The 17,384-nt window shown below is 51.2% G+C and overlaps 8 protein-coding genes across 8 annotated transcripts; 3 read left to right on the top strand and 5 right to left on the bottom strand.

Moving 5' to 3' along the window:
- Positions 1-154: 154 nt before the first annotated feature.
- On the bottom strand, positions 155-895 carry PV08_05461 (uncharacterized protein; the record flags this gene model as incomplete). Its single annotated transcript, XM_016379804.1, has 2 exons — positions 155-438; positions 517-895. The coding sequence occupies 2 exons, from the start codon at positions 893-895 to the stop codon at positions 155-157; spliced, it is 663 nt and encodes a 220-aa protein (XP_016235631.1).
- Positions 896-1,020: 125 nt separating this feature from the next.
- PV08_05462 (uncharacterized protein) lies at positions 1,021-2,223 on the bottom strand (the record flags this gene model as incomplete). Its single annotated transcript, XM_016379805.1, has 1 exon — positions 1,021-2,223. One exon carries the CDS (start codon positions 2,221-2,223, stop codon positions 1,021-1,023), a length of 1,203 nt encoding a protein of 400 aa, XP_016235632.1.
- A 1,077-nt stretch (positions 2,224-3,300) lies between these two features.
- PV08_05463 (uncharacterized protein) lies at positions 3,301-5,232 on the top strand (the record flags this gene model as incomplete). The annotated part of the gene is made up of 1 exon (XM_016379806.1): positions 3,301-5,232. The coding sequence occupies one exon, from the start codon at positions 3,301-3,303 to the stop codon at positions 5,230-5,232; it is 1,932 nt and encodes a 643-aa protein (XP_016235633.1).
- Positions 5,233-6,455: 1,223 nt separating this feature from the next.
- Positions 6,456-10,703, top strand: PV08_05464 (uncharacterized protein; the record flags this gene model as incomplete). The annotated part of the gene is made up of 2 exons (XM_016379807.1): positions 6,456-6,700; positions 6,746-10,703. The coding sequence occupies 2 exons, from the start codon at positions 6,456-6,458 to the stop codon at positions 10,701-10,703; spliced, it is 4,203 nt and encodes a 1,400-aa protein (XP_016235634.1).
- A 938-nt stretch (positions 10,704-11,641) lies between these two features.
- On the bottom strand, positions 11,642-12,357 carry PV08_05465 (uncharacterized protein; the record flags this gene model as incomplete). The annotated part of the gene is made up of 3 exons (XM_016379808.1): positions 11,642-11,805; positions 11,920-12,166; positions 12,292-12,357. 3 exons carry the CDS (start codon positions 12,355-12,357, stop codon positions 11,642-11,644), a joined length of 477 nt encoding a protein of 158 aa, XP_016235635.1.
- Positions 12,358-12,747: 390 nt separating this feature from the next.
- PV08_05466 (40S ribosomal protein S9) lies at positions 12,748-13,735 on the top strand (the record flags this gene model as incomplete). Its single annotated transcript, XM_016379809.1, has 4 exons — positions 12,748-12,793; positions 12,943-12,961; positions 13,057-13,155; positions 13,318-13,735. The coding sequence occupies 4 exons, from the start codon at positions 12,748-12,750 to the stop codon at positions 13,733-13,735; spliced, it is 582 nt and encodes a 193-aa protein (XP_016235636.1).
- Positions 13,736-14,484: 749 nt separating this feature from the next.
- On the bottom strand, positions 14,485-15,456 carry PV08_05467 (uncharacterized protein; the record flags this gene model as incomplete). Its single annotated transcript, XM_016379810.1, has 1 exon — positions 14,485-15,456. The coding sequence occupies one exon, from the start codon at positions 15,454-15,456 to the stop codon at positions 14,485-14,487; it is 972 nt and encodes a 323-aa protein (XP_016235637.1).
- A 652-nt stretch (positions 15,457-16,108) lies between these two features.
- On the bottom strand, positions 16,109-17,301 carry PV08_05468 (uncharacterized protein; the record flags this gene model as incomplete). The annotated part of the gene is made up of 2 exons (XM_016379811.1): positions 16,109-17,063; positions 17,123-17,301. 2 exons carry the CDS (start codon positions 17,299-17,301, stop codon positions 16,109-16,111), a joined length of 1,134 nt encoding a protein of 377 aa, XP_016235638.1.
- Positions 17,302-17,384: the final 83 nt, after the last annotated feature.

Here is a 17,384-nt window from a genome sequence, read left to right on the forward strand (position 1 = left end):
AAGAAGCCATGCACGATTAATTAGGACTCTAACAACGGTTTGACCACGTCACTTAGAGCAACGCTCTCGCATCGGTGTTCTTTCCTCCGCTGCTCCTTTCGCGACGGTAGTGAGCACCAGATGAGGATACTCCGTCTTCTCCTCGCTGCTGGTGCTACTGCTTCTTGAGAACTAGAGCCAGATATCCCAAAATCCGATACACAACGAGAATGGCGAACATGATCCCGATCCACTCCCCAATTTTGTCATCAGACCAGGAGTACTTGTAGGCGCGTAGCACTGCCGTTCCACGGATCTTACCCTCGGCTTCGAGATCACTGGTATACATGCACTGATATCCCGACGCCAGTTTCTCGCAGTTCCAGATTGTGCTTCTGAACTGATTCGCCATCATTCCTTGGAACACGTAGCTCTGATAATCGATGTAATGGAAGACATCTGCGAAGAATCACCGTGTCAGTTCAGCGCGACCCCTCTGGACTGACGCGTTGAAGGGGGAGGAACAAGGAAACTCACATTTCCAAAACACATTCAACTTGCCGAGAGGCACAAGAAAACCGCCAACACACATCCACAAACCGTTTGCGAAGGCGGTAATGGCGAGACTGACGACGAAAATGGGGAATATGCTCGATACAAGAACCACGAGGCCCTCAGCGGCGAGAAGATCGAGAAAAAGCCACAAGGTCCACATCCAGAAGCCGCCTGCCGTTGGTCTGAAATGCCCCAGCCAGTAGGTGATTACACTGAACATGACTGCGATAAGGAACAGCCAAGGGATGCTGACGAGCGTGTTGGCGATAGTGAACGGCAATGGACCGTATAAGCCATTCGCCCTCTCTTTACGGAACGTATGCAGGTCTTCAATGATGCTTGGAACGTAGGCAACAGCCATGAATGACATGAATGCTCCACCGAAGAAAATCGCGTTTATAAAGGGCTGTATCGAAGACTGATCATAAGACAATCGCAACCAAACAGTGCCTAGAGGAGAAACTAAAGTCAGCAAGGTACAAGGGGTTAAAGTGAGGTAGGCATGCCCATCATGATAGCCAGGCCGAAGTACATTGCCACGCGAGTGCCGTAGGCGATGAAGTCTCGGTAGGATTTGATGAAGTTCCGGTGAAGGAGAATCCAGGATAATGCCAGGACATTGTGATGAGAGGACTGAAGCTTGGATAGGGACGTTTCAGTTGCCGATATCGAGCTGCATTCGTTAATGGCTTTCCTGCACTCAGTGCTCGACGACCATGAGTCTTGGATGTATTTGAGTTCGTTATGCGAGGAGTCGTTGTTGCGTGCTTGTGAAAAGTCGCCGTTAACCAAGTCCAAGAGAAATTCGGCTGGATTGATGTGGACTGGGATAGGTCGATTGATTCTGTTGAAATAGGCATGGATGCCAGCTAGAGCGCCAAAATAGCACATTCGGCCTTCGGAGAGGAGCATCAGTTGGTCAAACAAGTCGAAAGTTGTCGTCGAGGGCTGGTGGATGGATGCAATGCATATAATGTTGTACTCCTTGGCAATCTTCTTGATATAGTTCATGACCTCGAATGATGCAGCCGAGTCGAGGCCGCTGGTAGGCTCGTCGAGGAACAGTATACGTGGGGACGTTACGAGCTGGCTGGCAACGCTAAGCCTGCGCTTCTGCCCACCGCTCAACCCTTTGCGCAGTGGTGTGCCCACAATGGTACCTCTCTGGCGCTGGAGACCAAAGGACTCGATGAGTTCATTGACTCTGGCAACCCTTTCCTTTTTGGACATGGTCCCTTGAAGCGACAGCCGTGCTGCGAAGTCGACAGTCTCTTGTGTCGTGAGAATACCAATCATTGCGTCCTCCTGTTCCACGTAGCTCGACACTTTGCGGATCGACTGCTGGTTTGTCACTTGTCCATTGATCATGATATTGCCCTCGAAATCTCCCTTCATGGTGGAGGTGCGATGGGCCAACACGTTGAGAAGCGTTGTTTTGCCCGAACCACTTGGACCCATCAATGCCAGGACGCTCCCACCCTTCACGGAGCCATGATTGGAGTCCAAGATTTTGAGAGGTAGGCCAGATTTTCGATCCTTCACCGTGACATTGACGGCTTCCCAGGAGAAGCTGGTCACAACAGTGTTTGTTAAGTGACGGCCGAGTCCGCGTCCTTTCTCCAGATCAAGACCGGTGTCAACCGCATTGCTGGAATCACCGGAATGTGGTGTTGTGTCCTGCTGAGACATGATCGTTCAGAGTCATCTATGATAGAAAGGAGTGAAGAAGAAACAGAGAGTCACGGAGTCAAGCGAGTGCAACGGTGATATATTAGTCAAGGCACGGAGAGATTACAAAGGTTTAGAGCTGACTTATGCGTTCACCCTTCGGATTAGGGCCGACCACTTCGGGTTCCTGAGTGAGTGAATGTTGTTCCCCGGTTGATGGGAGGCTTGTGCAACAGTGCGGCTGGTTGGTGAAGCCCGAAAGCACAGCAAAGTCAGTGAAGGCTAGGTCATTCATGGTTATTGATTCGTGAGTCTGGAGCAGCCGTAGAAAAAGCGAGTACGTATATTCTCTGCGCTCACATACGGAGTTTGAGCGAGGAAATTGTACTGGAGTAGGTCGCTGACTGAAAACAGGGCGGACCGTCGGCTAGCTTACTCTCAGCATACCACAGACTGAAAGAGGGACAACAATGCTCCATAACGTCCTCGACCTATGGCAACAGTGACTTTGTTTGTAGGCCGGGGACCAGAATCTGAATTGTCTCAAGCAGTTGCAAGAGAAAGAGGATCAAGACGAGGGAGTCGTCGCACTGCTTTCGGTGAATGCGAAGCGTTCGGGATCTAACGACACTGTGGCACAAAGTACGGGGGAGTGTCGAGTGGATGCTAATACGGTTGAGCACAAAGCGCCCTCGCGTCCCTTCCGAAAATCTCTCACGTGGTCATGTAGACAGCCTTACCGATCTAAATTAAGCGATGGCACTTGACCATCATCGGCTTAGTCTGCCCGTACTCGTACTGGGCCGGCCGACACTCGTACTTTGTACCTATCAATGCGACGTTCGGGGTCTACATCGGCGACCAGAAATTCTCCCCTCGGTGGGATGGCCGGAAGTGCCTGGATCTAGGCGCCCCAAGTATTTGCTCACTGTCCTCACCTGGCCCGCATTTGCCACGTCCTTAACCGATTCACACTGTGGTGGGCGAATTCATGGGCTTTTAATGAGGTGAATACCCGTCGTGTAGAACCAAGGCTATCTGGATTTCATGAAACTGCATGCGTAGCTGGGGGTGCACAGTCATCAGCTAAATTTCAACATGTCAACAGTCGAAAACGATAGTGGCACGTCCACCAGCGTGTCCAAAAGCCGATCAAAGCCACCAAGTCTCCTGGCATGCATCCCCTGTCGCCGAAGTCACTTGAAGTGTAGTGGCGAGAAGCCGCTATGCAAGCGATGTGCAGACAGGAACGGGGACTGCTTCTGGGTCGATTCTAGAAGAGGATACCGAGAGTTCAGAAAGAACCAGCCTGAGAGGTCGACCAGAAATGATGCCATATTCAACGAATCGCAGACTCCCCACCCAGAACCACCCTTTGTCGACGAGGCTGACACCAGCGAAATCCGGACCCTTACTTATGATGAGCTCTTCCCGGATGATCTGGTAGATCCCATGTTAGCTACGATGCCACTCGAGCTGCAGACACTACCAGGACCCCGGGCTGAGGGCGACAGCCCGGGTGGACACAGTGACTCAACCATGTCGCTACCTCGCGAGACTAGATCACTAGGTGTAGTCAGAGCAGGTGACGACCTTATCGAACTATTTTACAAGCATTTCTACCCCTGTCACCCCTTTGTCGCACCAAAGAAGATGTATCTCGATGATCCATCCATACTCCCCAGGCCTCTCCGGGTTGTCATCCACTACCTTGCGAGTCACTATGTGCCGGGTACAAATCAGACTGCGCTAGGCAATGCTGCTAAGTGCATCTTCGCGGAGGACGTTCCTGATGATGGTTTCAAGGTCCAGGGTCTCCTTCTCTACGCCATGACATGCTTTGCAAGGTTTGCTCAGAAAGAAGGAGCCCAGGCCCTGAGTCAAGCTATCGAGATCGCCTTGAGGATTGGCATGAACCGGCAGAGCTTCGCCATTCAGCATGGCCGGAATGATCCGACAGTTCAAGAAATGTGGCGGCGAACATGGTGGACATTGTTCGTCATTGAAGGCACGGCCGTGGTCATGGGCGGACAGTCGCAGCCCTTCCAGCTATACTCGACCTTCAATGATGTCCCTTTACCCGGCGACGACGAGGACTATAATGACCTTCGCGCCTCTCCGTTGCCGCGCAGCATTTCGGACCTTCGTGATCGTATCATCTCTGAAGATACATACGCGTACTCCTCGTTCGCATACGTTGTTGAAGCAACTTACATTCTTGGTTCCGTACTTGCTCTAGGACCTGACACCTTTGCCGTCACCGATCCTCAAGTGGAGGCCATTGATGCCAGCATCACGAACTATTTCCTCTCCTTGCCACCAGGCAAGCGCGAGATCGTTGGACAGTGTGGGCGTGTGGATGAGTGCCTCCTCATGGCCCACCTGCTGGCCAACTGGGCCGCTATTAGCCTTCATCGGCCTCGGTCGAGCCTCACATTCATTCGCAATCACTACCGAACAACGTGTACGCGCGCTGAAGCTGCGGGTCTGCCGGCACTTGCTTACTCCTCACATACTGCGAAGGCTCTCCGAGCAGCGAACAACATTATCAGCCTTGCAACAGTCCAACATTCCATGTCTTATGCTCCCCCAGTATTGGTATGTGGCATCACCACGGCTGCTACAGTGCACCTGCCTGCTTATGGCCTAATCGACCGCCCTGACCAAGCGACCGCAATTAAGGAGCGCTTGAAAGTTGCTATCTCCGCGCTGGCTGCGTTTGGTGAAATCTGGCCTCGCGCCAATATAGCCAAAGGTCAGGTGGCCAGGTTCGCGCGGGAAGTGCTTACCAAGCCGAATGTGTGCATAAGTAGCGCTGGCCCAGACATGATTCCACGCATTACCAGCGACCCAATACCGCAGCTACAGTATGACGTACCTTTTAACGGCGAGCTTTGGATGGAAAGCCTGATAGACAGTGATGCCAATGTTGGTGAGGGACAAGCATGTACCGTGTTTGACAACTTTTCCATGTCACAGGCACAGAGTACGGCAACATTGTGTATACCAGCGTTGCAAAGTACCACGTGAGTGCAAGGTACCGGGGTGAAACGGCTTCGACGAATCCTCGCCATTGGGGATTGCTGATCGTATTGTAATGTCTGACGAGTAACGACGCATGATCTTGGAATGAATGCTTTGGGGGAATTGGACCTATAGGATGACAGTCTTGTCTGTTTGAATAGCTTTATCATGATATCCATTTACGTGCTTTGCTTACCATTACGATCTGGATCTCCTTCAGAATGAGTCCCACTCCCGAGCTAACTCATGTAAGCGAAGACTGGCGTTTTCAGGGCTGCATGTACCGTGCATTGGCAAATGTGCAATCGGAAGCGGTTAGCCACAGGGCCAACCTTTAGATCCTCATCATGCTGTAGTCTAATCCTTGTACAGATCTGCGAAGCAACAGCGGGACTTGTGTGCTGTGTCCCAAAGGCCTGTTTGAGTTGTGGTTCCCTGCATGAAGCATTTCTTCAGTCGGTCCGCAATTGGGCGCTTTTTCTGAGGCTTGCGAGCGCCACGTGTCTTGACAGCGAAGTCCAAATACTACGAGAAAGAAAAAGAAAACATCTCGATGTCCTTTGTGACTGCAGGCGGCAAACGATCGTCTCGCCAGATTCGTGGGTGACTCCTCTCGTTGAATGCTCTGTGCCGATGGTGGTCGTGGCCGTGGACTCAAATGCTGCCCGCCAGCTTGGCCCAAGACGGCAACTTCGACGAACTCGGGTGCTTGCTTCTCTTCCCTTCAATGCTCTGCGTTTGCTCTCGCAAACAAGTCGCACCTACTGAAGCCACTCTCTCTGCTGAACAATGTTAACCAAATAATCAGAAACCAATTCCCCAAATCTAAACGTCAATTCATCAAAGGAACACAAGACGCGTTTGTGGTCCTCGGTTCTTTTCGCACCGCGTTCTTCTTCACGCCTACGTCGCTGTCAAATCCTCCCCATAGGCAGCACTTACAGCGATCGCCTGTGAGTGATGACCTTGAAGATAAGAATGGCGTTGTCTTGACGTTCTGCACGCGCTGCTTGACTTCACCGCCTCTCCTACCGCCTCACCCCAGACTAGGAGTGAGACATTGCCTCCGTCTCTGCACTCATTCTGTCATCACTTCTTCTTAACCCTGGCCCTTCTTCACTCTTTCGATCAGAACTTGGTCATCTAGTGCCAGTTTTACGACTCTGTCCGATTTTCTGTGTCCTGTCAGCATGGGACCAGGATTTGGAATCTAGAGTTTGTGGTTCAAAATGCGGCCACACCAGCAACACTATGTGCCCAGCAGAGCCGAGCCTATGCAGCCCGACACGAGACATGCGCCCAATGAAGACTGGAGATCCGCACCCTCTGTCAAATGCAGGCTGAGGCGATTGCCCAAAGGAACAACAACCCTTCAGATCCATAAGAATCTTCGACGTTATGGCAATGTTGAATTCATTCGGATCGACGAAACTCGGCAGGGCGAGTCCTCCAGGTCTGCCTTGATCACATTCAAGTAGGTGTCTCAACTACCGAAGACAAACCCAGCTGACCATTCAAGGCCTCCTCCTGACCGTGCACCGTGGAAATCTGGCCTAGCTAAAATTCCCTTCGTCCTTGACCCGCAAGGTGTAGGTCCTTGTCCTACTGTCGAGGTTGTTGGACCGCTCGAAACCCAAGGCACGACATACGTTCAGTCTCCGATCCGATCCGGTGTTAAGTATCCGTCCGAAATAACACTGCAGGCCGAGAGCATCGACTTTGGCTACCTCGAGCATCCCACGTCCATGGTCGTCAAGGCTACAAGACAAAGCTCAGACTCAGGCTCTGTGAAGTTGTTGCTAAATCTTACCAAGCTTGAAATGCAAGTTCACTTTCCGATAAATTTGAGGTCGACGAAAGGGTCGTCTACTGTGCGAGCCTATCGTTTCTTTGTGGCGTTGGACGACCAGTTTTCTCTGTGTCAAGTCCCGTCATCGGCTTCGACTTCTTTGATCCTCCATCTTGCCCACCCACCCTGGTACTCACGACAGTCGAAAGAAGCGGTTGCACTGAGTCATTCCGAAGGCTCTCTCAGATGGGCTCAAGATGATACGTGGTTCCGCCAGACTGACATCGTCGACGATAAAGAGGCTTATGCTATCATAGACAGAAGCCCTGTCTCGGCGAAGAAATTGCACAATAGTATCAATATCGCAAAATGGACAACGTTTCGCGTTAGCGTCAAGTCGATGCCTGGTCAGCCAGAGCTCTCAACACCTCTACAGCAATTTCTCAACGCTCTTCAGGACTTCAATGTTCCAATCCGGCACGATCCTAACATCAAAGTGTCTCACGACCTCAACTACATGGCGCCCATCTGGGATTTGCTCGATTCTAGTAACATGGCTTTGTCTCTAGTTGAGGAGTTAGCGGCTATCTATCTACCATTCGACGTTCGTTACCAACTCGAAGTCTGCATGTCACATGGCTGGCTGAACGAGTATACCTTGGACGAGGACTTCCTCCGACGTTTGGCTGCCCTGCCACCCCATCGGGCCAAACAAACATTGATTCACGTCGATACTCATCAACAACGAGTCTACAATCCAATGGACATTTTTACCGATTTTAGGTACTCCAAGCCGGTTAGGGCACGACCGCTCCCACCCAATTGCGTTGAGCTACATCATGCAACGGTGACGGCAACTGGGATTCTTTTCCACACCCCTTCTATAGAGGTTACAAACCGTATCGTTCGAAAGTACATACGAGAGAGTAACAGGTTTCTTCGAATACGTTTCGAAGACGACATCTATCGTGGCCAGTCACGTTTGTACCCTGCCACGACGGGTAAAATGACATTGATCCATGAAAAGGTTCGGCGCACACTTACCCATGGCATTGTTCTCGGGGACCGTCATTATCATTTTCTAGCTTGGGGTAACTCTCAGCTGAGAGAGCATGGTGCCTACTTTTTTGCATCCACCAATGGTATCACTGCGGACACAATCCGTTCAGATATGGGCGTTTTCGAACGTGAAAAAGTGGTTGCAAAGCGTGCCGCTCGCATGGGTCAATGTTTTTCGACCACCAGAGCAGTATCGGTTGTCATCAATCGCAAGTGGAAGAAACATCCCCTTCCGGATATCTGCAATGAAGGGCATAATTTCACTGATGGCATCGGCAAGATCTCTCCGTTGACTGCACAGCTGGTTCATTCGACTCTCAAATTGAAAGGCCCTGTCCCTTCAGCCTTTCAGTTTCGCATGGGTGGCTGCAAGGGAGTACTTGCCGTCGACCCCTCGCTACCTGATGTGGACATAAAGATCCGACCAAGCCAATACAAGTTCGATAGTACATCAGACGAGCTTGAAATCATCCGAGTGTCCGAATTTTGGCAGCCATACCTGAACCGTCAGCTCATTCTAGTATTGTCCCACTTAGGTGTGCCGGATGCTGTCTTTCTGAATAAACAGGAGGAGTGCATCCGGACTCTGGATCAGGCTTTGACCGATGATGAGAGCGCATTACGCGCGCTGCGCGACACTGTCGACCCGAACTTGATGACCCTTAGCATCGCCTCTATGGTTGAATCTGGATTCAGGCACAGCAATGATCCTTTTGTCACCTCGCTACTACGACTTTACAGAGCGTGGACTCTGAAATACCTCAAAGAAAAGGCTAAAATACCTGTCAAACAAGGCGCGTTCGTGCTGGGCGTGGTAGATGAGACCGGGAGCCTGAAAGGCTATACAGACAGCGAAGAACAACGCTATTCACAGGACCGAACCCATTCAAACTTGCCTGAAATCTTCATTCAATACACCGATCAGCATACCAGGACACCCCGCATTGTCGAGGGTGTATGCATCATCGCCCGCAACCCTTCCTTACACCGGGGGGACATCCGAGTCGTAAGAGCAGTGGACGAAAAGAAACTCCACCATCTGACCGATGTCCTTGTTATGCCAAGCACTGGTGACCGCGATCTACCTAGTATGTGCTCTGGTGGCGATCTTGACGGAGATGATTATGTGGTGATTTGGGACCCAGACCTCATTCCTACCGAGTGGAACGCGAAACCCTTCGATTACGACGCTCCGAAGCCTCTTGAGAAGGATGAGATATCCACCAAAGACATCATCGGTTTTTTCTGCGAGTATATGAAGAATGATTACTTGGGCAGAATTGCACATGCTCATCTCGCTGCTGCTGATTATCTTGACGAAGGTGTCAGAAGTGAACAGTGTTTGGAGCTGGTCAAGCTTCATTCCATGGCGGTTGACTATCCGAAAACTGGAGTACCTGCAGTAATGCAGCGAGGTTTGGAACGCACCAAGTTCCCGCACTTCATGGAGAAGAAGAGATCGGGAGAGTATCACTCGCACAAGATTTTGGGCCAATTATATGATGCCGTCGAAAGAGTCAAGTTTGAGCCAAATTGGGATGGTATATTCGATCAACGCATTCTGCGCCACAGCTCGCCTCCTCAAGAAATCATGGATTTGGTCAGGCAACTCAAGAAAGACTATGACGAGAGTATGCGTCGTATCATGGCACAGCATCAGATTTGTACGGAATTCGAGGTCTGGTCGACCTTTGTTATGCACCATAGCAAAGCTGCAAGAGATTTCAAGTTCCACGAGGAGATTGGAGAGCATTCCAAGAACTTGAAGCAACAGTATTATGATGCTTTTGTTACCGAGGCACGTGGCACTGAATTCGAAAAGTTGGTGCCTTTTGCAGTGGCAGCATATCGTCTTGCGAGAGATCAGCTGCAAGATTACCTCCTAAGGAGAGAAATTTTCGAAGGAGACGGAGAGCCTGTCGCCTCTCCGGGTGAAGTGCCATTCATCAGCTTTCCATGGGTACTACAAGACGTCTTGGGCAAGATTGCTAGGAGTACTGCTTGCGAAGTCTTTATGCCGGAACCCAACCAAAACCACTCCCTGAGCGAACATGGGCAGCAACTCGAGGCTATTCTAGACAAGTTCGACAAAGCTGACGGTTATATTGATTGGCTCGAAATTGGAGAACATCTCCCTGATCCTCTGGTGCCCACCGTGTCAGCCAAGGTTGAAGTCCTGGAGTCGAACCAGGCAGAGATTCAGCAATTAGGAGCGACATCAACCCAGAGGTCGGACAACGAGATGAGCAGCTTCCCTGGCAATGGGCCTCCATCGTCAACGTTGAGAGCTCCTGGAGAGTTGACATTGTGCACTTCAGACTCAAAGCTACAACGAACGTCTACCCCTGACAAAGGGTCGGTAGATTCGCCAATGCCGAGTTCTACCTTTTCCAGCATAGAGAGTGCGGAAACGAGCCCGGATGATGTCAAACCAGTTAGTTCGATACTCTCTCCAGAAGGTTTGAGTGACAATCCTGGAGGTTTAGGCCCCGATCGCAGCTCCACGCAACATGTGCTCGCGCATGCTGCCAACAATAAGCAAGTCTTTACGGACCCGACCTTGATGTCTAGGGATGAGTTGAATGCTCTCGGAATGATTGATGATGAAGACGAAGATTTTACCTTCTGAACAAAGTGCAGCAGATGTCAGCAGCGACAATTCAGAGGAGTCCTCCAGATTTCACGGAAGTGATGGCATTTGTCGTGTTCTACAGATGCGGTTTTCAGTGATACGGATGTTGACAAGGCAGGTCCTTGCTCAGCGACTATCCAGGACTGGATTGGATATGTCTCAGAAATGCTATGATATCTTTCCCCAAGCGATGTCAACCTAATGGCAAACCTTCGCGGCATGAGCCCCTGAGGTGAAATGTGGGATTGACCCTCTTCATCAGTCTACGAAAAACGTCCTTTTCAGGAATTGTAGAATAGCCATATGCACAGCTAGAAATCGGGCACTAGAAAAGGAGCCCAGAGAAAATGTAACGCTTCCCAACCACAGTCTCCCGCAACCCACTTAGACTGTAAGAAGCTTGTTGAGTGAAGAGGCTCAAGTATACTTTTACGAAGTTGCGATCGACGAGTAGAATGGAAAACGCCGTGGATCGAGAGCTAAAGCAACATGGGATATCGAAAACGATGATTTCATGGTTTGGAAATTCCTTTTTGTATTTGATCGTAACCATTTGAACCATGTAGACAAGAGACCCTCATCGCAGGGCTCAAGGTTTTCAAGGCATCCTCTCTTCCTTCCTCGCACGTGATGATTGTTCTTGTCAGGTAGGCTTGCTGAAATATTTTCCCAGTATCGACACTACCATGAAGACCGACCAGCAAGTAGTTACCAGTGCGATCTTTCTCGAACAGATTTCCCCATCCGTGGTTTCTTCTTGTTCTGCTCATCTCCCAGATACAATCGCGCCCCAGGTTCTAGTCAACCTTTGTAAGCACGCTTCCTCGAGAAAAAATAAACTGCAATCACATCCCACACGCCCACACGTATTCACAACCCTCCCTACAAACTTTGAGTCGAAAGGAGCGAAAAGCGAACGGCGCGGTGGTTTTTGTTTAGATGTGGGTATCGTATGGTTGAGGAGCAAGGCTCTCGACTTCGGTCAGGTCGACGGTGTGGGCTTTTCGGGGACCGACGGGCTGACGCTTGAGTTGGACGGACTCTCCCTTCTCCTTGGCTTCGCGACGGCGTTGGGCGTTGGTCTTGACACGGGTCAAGACTGTGGATGGGGGAAAAAAGCAAAGATTGTCAGTTATTCTAGATCCCTTCTTGGGTACATGGTGATGATGGTCGGTGGGTGGTTGTGCTTTTTTGGTTGTAGATTTTAACTTACACTCTTCTCTCGATCTCGAGTGGGCAATGTGCTCAACACGGACGTTGACTCTCTTCTCCAGGTATCGGTTGCCGACCTTCTTGTAGATGATGACTCCGACGGCCGACTTGGTGACGTTGTAGATGACGCCCGTCTTGCCGTGGTAAACCTTGTACGGCATACCCTTCTGGACGGCACCGTTGGCCTTGATGTCGACAATGTCACCGACACGGTAGGTCTTCATGTATGTGCCGAGAGGGATCATACCCTAGAAATTTTTCAAAATTCGCAAATGTCAGTCAATCCATTCATCACTACTTTGTAGGTGGTGACCTCGTCCTCCTCGTCGTCGCCATATTTTTTCCTTCTCTCTCAACGGATTCGAGGGCGTACCTTTTGGCGGAAGTTGCGGCTGAACGCATATCGCGTACCAGCCCGGAGACCTGCAGCGTGACCCATTGCGATGGATTATGTCGAGACGGCAGGGAAGTTGTCGTTCGGTTGGTGGTTGTGTCGGCTTGGGATTGAATTTCGACGTTGCTCGCAGGTGTTAGTGTGGTGGTTTGGGCGCAGGCCCCAAAAATGTGCCAAGACCAAGCGCAATTGGGGGGGACCAGTGGGCACACACACATGGTGAGTCTAACAGGCAGTTTAGTCGAAAATCGATTTTTGTGTGTGCGGTCTTGGCATTTTTTGGGCGCTCTCGCGAATCGCAGGCGGCGGCACCATTAGTCGGTTTCGTTTTCACGCACCCACAAAACTGCGAAAACCGTCTTCCTTTCCATCCCACGACAAGAAAGACAACCACTTGCAACAGCCTCAAAACGTTGCGCAGGATCTATCGCAATCATGGCGCCACGATCCTACTCCAAGACCTACAAGGTCCCTCGTCGACGTAAGTCCCGCCGTCCCCCAGCACACCGCCCCATTGGATCAACCTTTGCGTTGTGATGATGTTGCGTGTGATATCCTTGTTTGCGTTCGTTGGAAAGTCGAAGGGAAAATAGAGAATCAATCAGCTAACGATCTGCCTGCGCCTTCTAGCATTCGAGTCGGCTCGTCTGTACGTTTTATATCCTGGCCACTGAGCACTAGCTTGACTGTGCTTCATGTCTGAGATATCCCTTTGTCTAACATTGTGTGTGTCGCTTGGAATAGAGACTCTGAATTGAAGATTGTCGGCGAATACGGTCTGCGCAACAAGCGTGAAGTCTGGCGTGTCCAGCTTACCCTGTCCAAGATTCGTCGTGCTGCTCGGTATGAAAAATCCCCCCCTTCTACTCTACAAAATATCTGCTTCGATCTTGTGTTTCTCTCTCTCTCTCTCTCGCAGGAGAATTCACGGAGAGAAGAAGAAGGAAAAAGTGGAAGATGAAAAAGAAAGAAGAGGGAAAACTGACGTGTTGCAATTGATTACAGTCAACTTCTCACCCTCGACGAAAAGGACCCCAAGCGTCTCTTCGAAGGCAATGCCTTGATTCGACGTCTCGTCCGTGTCGGTGTGCTCGACGAATCCCGCATGAAGCTCGATTACGTGCTTGCGCTCAAGGTTGAGGATTTCTTGGAGCGCCGCCTCCAGACCTGCGTCTACAAGCTCGGCCTCGCCAAGTCCATCCACCACGCCCGTGTCCTGATCAAGCAGCGTCACATCCGCGTCGGCAAGCAGATCGTCAACGTCCCCAGCTTCATCGTCCGACTGGACAGCCAGAAGCACATCGACTTCGCCCTGACGAGTCCCTTTGGCGGTGGCCGTCCTGGTCGCGTTAGGAGAAAGAAGGCCAGAGCCGCCGAGTCCAAGGAGGAGGGTGACGAGGAGGGTGGCGAGGACGAGGAGTAGACGATGCAACGAGTCCGGCAACGGTCAGCTTTTTTTGCTGTTACGGTGCTTGATCGATCTGGTGTCTCTATCCCGAGGTCCTCTCATTTTGGCTGCCAAGTCATGTTCCGATGGGAGATATTGGCAAGATGACAAAACGAACAAGAAAACGCAGGCAGATGAATCATTGATGGCTGCAGAAATTCCCCAAATGCAGGAGAAGAACCACAACCACCACCTCGACCCAGTGAGTCGGGATGCTCTCTCCCTTGTCAAAATTGTCCAAAAAGGCGTTTCCAAACGTCGGGCGGCTGATGACAATTTCAGCTTGCTTTGGTAGATAGCAATCCACAACATCTACCATCGAGTATTTTGTTTCTTGTTCTTGTTCTTGTCATTATTCTCCTTTGCGTTTCTGGGAACTTAGTTTCTAGACTTTCTCGTCGTGAAAATCGCAAACCGCTGTCTTCTCCCGGTAGGTACATAATCTTACAAAGTCATCCCGTCATTCGGTCGTTCACGAAGCGCTCCTGAAACTTGATGCTTCGATCCTTCAGGACGTTCTCCATGACTCCAGCACTTCAGTACTCCCATGCCCAAATTCTTGAAACTCCAAAAACTCCTTATGAGGTACCGTCATATCATGTCATTGAGGGTCACGCGTCCCATACCACTCATGTCCCGCCATACCCATGCTCGCAACCATAAAGCATCCCATTAACCCGAGAGCAACCAGGCATAAAATTCATTACGACGGTGACCACCATCCGCTACTCGTTCACATCCAACCCCAACCCCTTCATCACGACCTCTTGACAACGATACCACTTCCCCAACTCCTCAACCTCATCCCTTCCACCTGCTTCCTTCCTCCGTTTCCCCTCGACGGCAAGCCTGACGCTCTCGTTCCTTCTGCGATCTAGCTCGGCCAACTCGCGGTCCACCTCCTCCAGCCTGGCGACTTTAGAGGGGATGTCCCTCTCCAGCGCGTCGATGCGCTCCTCGACTCCCGCCATGCGGGCGTTCTGTTCCTCGAGCGCCCTCGCCGTCTCATCCAGACTCAAATTCATGCGAGGATCATCACGTTCTCTTCTTTTTCTCGCGTTCGCGCTGTTGTTGCGGCTGTTGTTGATGGTGTCCCCATCCTCTCCTCCTTCCTGTCTCTGGACCAATTCGCGTCGCAGCGCTTCAACCTCGGCGCGCAACCTGTCGACATTGGGGTTCGCGCGCTCCAGGACGGCGATCTTGGCATTCACGTCTTCGTACACTGCCGCCAACGTCCTCGCTTGCGCCTCCATGTTCTCTACGAGCGCGTCGACGCCGCGTTTCTTGTCCTGGAGCTCGGCCTTCATGGCGCCCAGGCGGACCTCGAGCACCGCGTTTTCCTCGTGGCCCACGACGCTGGGCGGGTCGCCCACGATGCTCCGTAGGTACTTCTCCTTGGTCACTTGCTCGAGGTAGCTGAAGCGCAGTTTGGAGAAGAGGTCCTTGTAGTGCGCCAGGTCGGCCGCGAGGGACGCGGGCGTCAGCTGGAGCGAGTCGGCCATGCCCGTGTCCGTCGAGGCATTGTTGGTGGAGGAGACGTCTGATTGCCTCTGTCTCGTCGCGCTGCGCCCGGATGAAAAGAATTCCGTCTGTGACGCCGTCATGGGCTCGGCCAGCGCGAGGATGGAGAGTGGGTTCTCGGCCTGCTGGGCGCGGACGGCCGAGAGCGTCGAGGCGTAATCGAGACTAGATGACATTTTGCTTTTTCCGTATTCGTGACGCTCGATACCCTTGCTATCCAAGTCGAATCGTGGAAATGTATGTTGCCGACGGCGGTGCTGCTGGTCGTGGTCGCTGATCGTGGTCGCGGGTTGAGATCACGAATTACTTTCTTTCTACGGAACGAGGAACGCATCCCAGAACGGAACATGTAAATAAAGAGTCACGTGATGGTCAAAGTACCGGTCCATGGAGCGACAGTTCGAGAATACATCGATTCAGTTGTTTAAATCAAGCTAGGGAATAACAAGCCTGCCGATGGGCATTATGGGATTTAGTTGGTTTGTGATCGAGTGATATACAATGTCTTATGTTGTACATGATGTGATGACATGGGGTTGGAGGAGGGTATCAAGCGCTTTTCCTAGAGATACACGGAGTCTTTCGCGTCTCCTTAATCCTAAGGCTGCGCCAAACCCCGAGAAGAGATTTTTTGGACATTAATATGACACCACCACAGCCACCATCAGACTGCACACTGAGCTAGTCAATGGCATTCGATTGATGTACAGTTCGTCATGAGTCGAAGAAGAGAAGTGCCATTACGACGTCGTCCCGAACAATCGGAGTATGATCTCGTATCTGGCTCACAAATTAGCAATTGGTGAAAGTAGATTCTCCAACATGTACTCACGTTCCAAACATGATCGCAGCACTAGGCACCGCTCGGAGCAGATGTGGCGTCATGCCTCCATACAGCCCTGCCATACCTTCTTCCTTCGCAACCAGCCGGAAGCACTGTACAAGCCCCGTGTACTTGACAGTCGCCTTCCCCGTTTCGGTGATGACAGTCGGGGCCTGCCGTAATCTCGTGCGAACGACTTCGTGAGGATACGTGATCGCGGCAGCTATACCCTTGGCACCAGCGGCTGCTGTAAATTTTCCTGCCCATTCCTCGGTGTCGTCCAGCCATGTCCGCACGTATCCTGGCGTGTTCAGGCGTTTGGCTTCACGTCGGGCAAGTGAGAGCTTTAATCGTTCGTAGAGAACCCACTGCAATGTGGACTCTGTCACTCCCAGGTATGACGCTGATAGACCTCGATAAAGTCCCCTTATGCCCTCGTGTCTTACGGTCTGTTTGATGCAGTCCCAGCTGTTCTTGTACTGTCTCCCACGTGTCGGATCATTACTTGCATGGTTCTTGTCCAACTGTAGTCTCGTCTTCACAAGCCAAATCGGATTGGTCGCCGTACCCGTGGCAATTCCAGCAATAGCGGCTGCTGCAAGATGGACACTCCAGACATTCTCTCGCCCCTCCGGATTGAAGTAATTGTTCAAGATTCTCTTCCCATTTCCGTAGACGTAGAAATTGATGCTCCGCGCAGGGACTACGCCGATCAAGTTGGCGCCGAGCCCACGAAATAATGCTCGGAATCCTTCATGTTGATATATCGATCGTAATATTTGTACAGTCTCTGCAATATGGAAGAATGCGGATCGAGGGATAGAGGTGAGTGTGGTCTTTTTGGGATAATGGTGCTGCGCGTGAAGCGTCCGTAATTGTGCCTGGTAGAAATCTGATTGTAGTCGCGTTTTCAGGACATCAAGGGGAGAGGTCAACGCGGCTGCAGTCATACCACCAATTCTATAAAAAATGGTTAGTGACACTTCAAAACCCTACACATCGATTGGGATGTGACAAACCCTCCTGCAACGAAATGAGCCCATGGCTTAGCCACAGGCTTCTCTTTGGTCACCGATGTGGCATCATCAGTGTGCCCGGTTGGTACCACCTGCCCAGTTTCTTGAGCCTGTGGTAATAAGTTTTGTTCTCCTTTTTGTAAACCCGGAAAAGGCTTCGGAGTAGCCGTAGAAAAGGTCATGAACGTCGCAAAGCCAGAAGCAGCGAGGGGATCGCGAATCTGACGTAAAGAGAGGCTATGTCGATGAATTAAAGTACAGTCTG

This window comes from Exophiala spinifera (assembly GCF_000836115.1).
Source record: "Exophiala spinifera strain CBS 89968 unplaced genomic scaffold supercont1.4, whole genome shotgun sequence".
NCBI classification, from domain to species: domain Eukaryota; kingdom Fungi; phylum Ascomycota; class Eurotiomycetes; order Chaetothyriales; family Herpotrichiellaceae; genus Exophiala; species Exophiala spinifera.